The sequence below is a fragment of the Gekko japonicus genome, unplaced genomic scaffold (genome assembly GCF_001447785.1).
Source record: "Gekko japonicus isolate JY-2015 unplaced genomic scaffold, Gekko_japonicus_V1.1 scaffold290, whole genome shotgun sequence".
NCBI lineage: Eukaryota > Metazoa > Chordata > Lepidosauria > Squamata > Gekkonidae > Gekko > Gekko japonicus.
Window position 1 is genome coordinate 1,007,829 of NW_015163613.1, and position 5,943 is coordinate 1,013,771.

Below are 5,943 nucleotides of genomic sequence, written 5' to 3' on the forward strand. Positions count from 1 at the left end.
GTTCTGTGTGAGTAATATTCTAGTCATTGTTCTGTGAACTTCTGTCACACATGACTCTGTGTGTGTGCTCGTGCATATATGAAGGGAGAAAGGATTATTGTTTCTGTAGGCACTGCTTTATTAACTTCTGTTTTGACTTTCACTCATATTATCAAAATGCGATCTTGGACAGGTATAAGGTAGAGCTGTGATCTAGCACTACTGATGGAATCCTGATTATAATTTTCATCTTTTATTGTTCCACACCAAAATGGATTTCCCAAGGGATTATGGGGAGAATGAGAATTTGCTTTCTACAAACTTAACAGAGAAGGACAGTCCTTTTCACAGCTGAGAGAATTCTCACATGAACTTGAAACCAATTCATGCCATACAAGAGGCATCACTGAATGGCCAGCTGGTTCCTAAAGGACGAGACATGCAGAAGATCATGGAATCGGGTGGTAAGAGGAAGATTAAACCCAATTACATCCCACATAAAGGATCCTTTCATAAGAAATGCCTCAGTACACCGTAAAGGACAAGATGAAAAAGCTGCAAATATACTACCAGCCCAATCTCCCCACACTGAGGCAGTCTGTGGAGCATAAGTTATTCATACCACCCAGTCATTAGTGCCAACGACTCACAGTTGGGATACAACATCTTCCCTTTTGTTACATAGTATGAACTATAGTACAAAACATTATCTTACACGCAAACAAAATTATGTGGGTCGGACAACTGCTGTTACCCTAGCATCAGTCTGAGGCAGAGGTCTGAAACCAAGTTTCAGATAGTTTAAGTTGGAAAAGAGCCACCCTTTATGAAAGAAAAACATTTATTTAAAAAATAATAGGACTGCTTCCTCCAGATTACAAATAATTGCCTGTTATACTGAGATGCTGTCTAGGTCTAGAATAGCAGACTTGTTCCAGTTAACTGATAAGGACAATGTCCATGATGACAGAGTACACTATTTCCAGAAGCTTGCAGAAACTGCAGCGCTACCTGAAAAGGTTACACTGATTAACACTTTTCCCCAAGTATGATTGGTTAAGGGCTGTTTCCAGAGGAAAAGGAAATTACTCAAGGCATCCTATTAGCCTAAAGGTAGGATATGGGGCCAAAAGAACTTTGTATTCATCCAACACCTCTGAAGGTGCCATGAGACTCACTGATAGCTTCAAAACTCTCCCCTCCTTTTCGGGATGCTAGACTGCTGCCCCAGGCACTACGGAAGGGACAGATGTGATATTACATGACACACTGACTGATGTCACATCCAGGTGAAAATGTGACATCCGCCAACACTCTGGTATTAGCACAGAGTTTCCTTACAGTCAGGGATCCAACATTACCACAAAGTTTCTGGAGTGTTGGCTGACATGCTGACATTAGGTCCAGGCTTTCGCCCACCATGCAGTATTAGGCAGCAGATTCAATAAATCTGGCATGTGTAACTGAGCCCTGGCTAGATGACACTGATAATGTTAACTCTGTTACTTCTACAACTATTACTCCAGCAAAAATCATCTCCATACAGAGGTTTCAGTTTAATTTTTAAGCCACTTGACTTCTCCACCCCAATCAAATATTTCAGTTAAGAGTACTGTATGCTACCGGGACACACTAATACAGGTTACTTTTAAACTTTGTTTTTCAAATACAAGTAAAAATAAGTACACTACAACAGATCACACTCCTCTTAGGGCATTGGATAACTGTCCAGTCCTATCTTTTTTTTAGAAAACCCATACCACTGCTCCACCTGCACCTTCAGTTCTTCAACGAACATGAACCGGAAAACAAGACTGGAGTAGACATAACTCTCTGTCAGTTTCTCTACTTCATGATTCCCAGGGCAAATGGTTGCTGATCTTGATAGTTTGGCTCCTTGTATTAGATTCCAGGGACAGGCTGGGTACCCTACTGGTATACCATCTACTTAGTTTCCAATTAGGTGTCCTGTCTTAGCTGATCTCTGTCAGATATCCTAAGACTATGGAATGTTAACCCATGCAGAGGTAACCCACTTCACCACAGGTCTTTCCTGATTGCAAAGGGCCCAACATATGAACAAGGTCACATGCTATATTTCATAGTCTGTACCAAGCAAGTATTTGATGGTCTGATTAAGAGAGTCAGAGATACAACCAGTGGAGTTGGGAGTAAGCAGTGAAGTGGCTAAATTTGCAGATGACACAAAATTGTTCGGGGCGGTGAAAACCAAAGAGGATTGTGAGGCACTCCAAAGGAATCTGTCAAGGATGGGTGAGTGGGCGTCAATGTGGCACAAGTGCAAAGTGATGTACATTGGGGCCAAAAATCCTAAATATAAATACACATTGATGGGGTCTGAACTGGCAGAGACTGATCAAGAGATAGATCTTGGAGTTGTAGTAGATAACTCACTGAAAATGTCGAGACAGTGTGTGACTGCAATAAAAAAGGCCAATGCTATGCTGGGGATTATTAGGAAGGGTATTGAAAACAGATCAGCCAATATCATAATGCCCCTATATAAATCAATGGTGCGACCTCATTTGGAATACTGTGTGCAGTTCTGGTCACCACACCTTAAAAAGGATATTATAGCTTTGGAAAAAGTGCAGAAAAGGGCAACTCGAATGATAAAGGGGTTGGAACACTTTCCCTATGAGGAAAGGTTAAAGCGCTTAGGGCTCTTTAGCTTGGAGAAATGACGACTGAGGGGTGACATGACTGAGGTTTATAAGATTATGCATGGGATAGAGCAGGTAGAGAAAGAGGTACTTTTCTCCCTTTCTCACAATACAAGAACTTGTGAGCACTCAATGAAAAAACTGAGCAGTCAGGTTAGAACGGATAAAAGGAAGTACTTCTTCACCCAAAGAGTGATTAACACATGGACTTCACTGCCACGGGAAGTGGTGGCGGCTACAAGCATGGACGGCTTCAAAAGGGAATTAGATAAGTATATGGAGCAGAGATCCATCAGTGGCTATTAGCCATAAGGTTTAGATAGGGACTCTGGGGCAAGTGATGCTTTGTCTTCTTGGTGTTTGTGGGGGTCAACAGTGGGAGGGCTTCTAATGTCCTGGCCCCACTGGTGGACCTCCTGATGGCACCTGGTATTTTTGGCCACTGTGTGACAGAGTGTTGGACTACATGGGCCATTGACCTGATCCAACATTGGCTTGTCTTATGTTCTTATAGGCTCCTGCAAAAGGTATGGGTAACTTATAACGCAAAGCAGCAATACTTCTCTATCACCAACCATTATGTCAGTTGTCGCATATCCAGTTCAACTGTTTGATATAATTTGGTAGTTGATGACTTGCCATTAGCTGTGATATTTTGCACAGTTCTTTTGTTAATAAACTGTCTCAGATCCACTTCAATTTAGACATCAGCTTTAGATCAGATCAGACAGCAGAGACATTGAAAGCACCATACTTCTAAAAAAAATGGCTCGTTTCAGTCTGATTTCCTTGAGCAATGCTGACAGGATCCTAGGAACACAGTGTTTGGCTTAGCCCCATGACTATCCTGGTTGATAAAATCTCATGAGATTATGGAAAGAAATCCATTAATACAACAGAGGAAGATTTTCAAAAGCTGATGAAGCGGGCTGTTATCTGCCCTCGGGGAAAAAAGATTTTCTTGATAAAAAGATTGTGGCCATTACAGACTTTTTAAAGGAAGAATAATCAAGAGTAGTGGCAGCTCCAGGATTTCTTGGATGACACATCTTCCCTTGGCTCAGGCCTACCTATGAAACAGATACTGCAGACAATCTCAGTTTTCAGATTAACAGGGAAAGTGTCTCACTACTAATTCTGTAGAATCTTGACTTCCTCTGACACAGTAAATAATCAAGATCTATTTCAGCACTGGAGAATAGCACTGGGCATTAAGCGGAAAGCACTTGAATGCTTTAATCTTTTCTTGCAGAGCACATTGAAAACGGAATTCTGAGCAGTAACATGGAATTTAACCTCCAGCAGTCTGCAAAGCTCTGTGTTACCACACATGCTTTTCAGTATTTATTTATTTATGGAAGACCACTGAATAAAACAGCACAAAGCACTGGATTGGGGTATAATCAAAATACTAACACCATCTAACTAAACATCTGTTCATGTAAGTTACCAGAACCTGCTAGCTTTGCTTTTGGCCAGCATCGGTCCACGAACACAGACAAGGCAGAAGTGATGCTGCTTCACAGGGCCCATGGTCCGAATTTCTCAATAAGGGAAGACACCAGGACAAACCATAAAGAAGGAAGATGGTTTGAAGAGTGGCTATGGCAAACCACAAGCCACTCTCTTCCAGCCTCATCTGAGAGTGCCGGGTAAACTTCAGCATGCCTGTAGAAGAACTGTTCCTGCTCTATTAAAAGCCTTGTTAAGTTTCAAGGCACTTCTGACCGCCCAGCACAAGTTAGCTCCTAACTGGTGATATGCATAAGATGAAAGTGGAGGGAAGCAGGAAAACATATTTTGTCCACACTCTTCCAAATATTTTTTTTACAAGCAAAGTGTAAAAATACATCAAGTGTTTTACCCACTGCGAAGACGTCTGGTGGGTGGGTATAAAGGTACTGCCTTACCATAGGCAGACTCCGAAAAGCCAGATTTCTCCTTCGCTCTCGCAACGAAGTTAATGACTCTCCTGCCGCACACAATGGAAGCTCGTCGGCCTCTACGAGGCGATCGCAAGGAGGCCCACATACATACCTTTCCGGCGGCAACGGCAGTCGCCGGTCTCTGCGGCCTGCGCTTCCCGCTGCTGCCCTCCAGCCGCCGTCTCCACTCAGCTGCCTCCGGACTGGAAAAGTGGGGTCTCCCCGCCGTCGCGGCGTCTCCTGCTCCAGCGACAGAGCCAGTTGACTGAAGGCGTAGAGCAATGAGCACAAGCCGCAACCCAGGCAGAGCAGCGCCACTCGCACCAGGCGCCGCATCCTCCCGCGGCCCCGGCAGCAGCAGGCTGCGGCCGGGGCCCAACCGGGATCGGAAATACCGGCGGTAGCCGCAGCGTGCGGTTGGCCCCAACGCGACGCGCTGCTGAGGCAAGGCAGGAAGACGCCGCTGCCGTCTCTCTGAGGTAGTAGGAGAAGAGCCGACCCAGCAAGAGGAGGGCGGTGAAAGCCAGGCGGGCCGGACCGGTTAGGGAGGAGCTCAGTGTCCCGAGCGCCGTAGAGGCGCCGAGGGGCGGGGTTGGTGGGGTGTTGTCGGGAGGGCTGCGGACGGCTGGGTCGCTGGAGCTGTGTGGGTGGCGCGAAAGTGGCGCAGGGCCTCTCACTGGAAGCGCAAGTTCGAACAACCGAGGTGGAAACGACGGGCGAGCGTGTGAGGCGAAGAAAGAAACAGGAATCGAACGCATGGCGTCCTCCAGCTCTTGCAGACTCCAGCACCCACTTTGTCAACCTTCCAAATTTAACGGGGGAAAGTAGCAAAACTCCTGATGGTTATTTTTGCTGCCAAGTTAACAAGTCTAATCCATGTGAACTCGTTACTACGGAGCCGGCTTCTGCTCTTGTTTACCACTGCCACGTGGCTTGATGATATTCTACCTTTAAATATTGCAGTGCACTGAGGGGTTCCTAATATGAACTGTTGTCTGTTGTCATAACAAAACAAGTGGGAGTTATCGCCAAGTAAGAAGACATTGATTATAGCCTTGACTGTATGCATGTTTACTAGAAAATAACTTTGCCTTGAGACTGAGTGAGAAAGTTGGATTATATAAATAAAGTAAATAATAATAACCAGCGGGTAAAACGTGGTGGTACCCATATGTACGGTTACACCGATTTCCTTCCATTTCCCCATAAGGACTTGAGAAAGCTCCCCCCCCCCCTTGCTGGTACTCAATACAGGTGAGTACCATCGCCAAAAAAACGTGGATAGTAACCGTGTTGGTCTGAAGCAGAAGAACAAGGTTTGAGTCCAGTGGCACCTTTAAGACCACAACGTTTTA

At 45.0% G+C, this 5,943-nt stretch overlaps 1 protein-coding gene across 2 annotated transcripts in view; it reads right to left on the reverse strand.

Annotated features, from left to right (window-relative positions):
• The window catches only part of GXYLT1 (glucoside xylosyltransferase 1), a 45,104-nt gene extending 40,091 nt beyond the window's left edge, over positions 1 to 5,013 (reverse strand). Inside the window, exon 1 of one of the 2 annotated variants that reach the window (XM_015407363.1) lies at positions 4,735 to 5,013. In XM_015407363.1, coding sequence (XP_015262849.1) covers positions 4,735 to 4,924 — 190 coding nt within the window. In that variant the 5' untranslated portion in view covers positions 4,925 to 5,013. Of the gene's footprint in view, positions 1 to 4,700 lie in introns of both variants that reach the window. The other variant, XM_015407362.1, reaches the window with a different exon arrangement.
• Between the last annotated feature and the right edge of the window lie 930 nt (positions 5,014 to 5,943).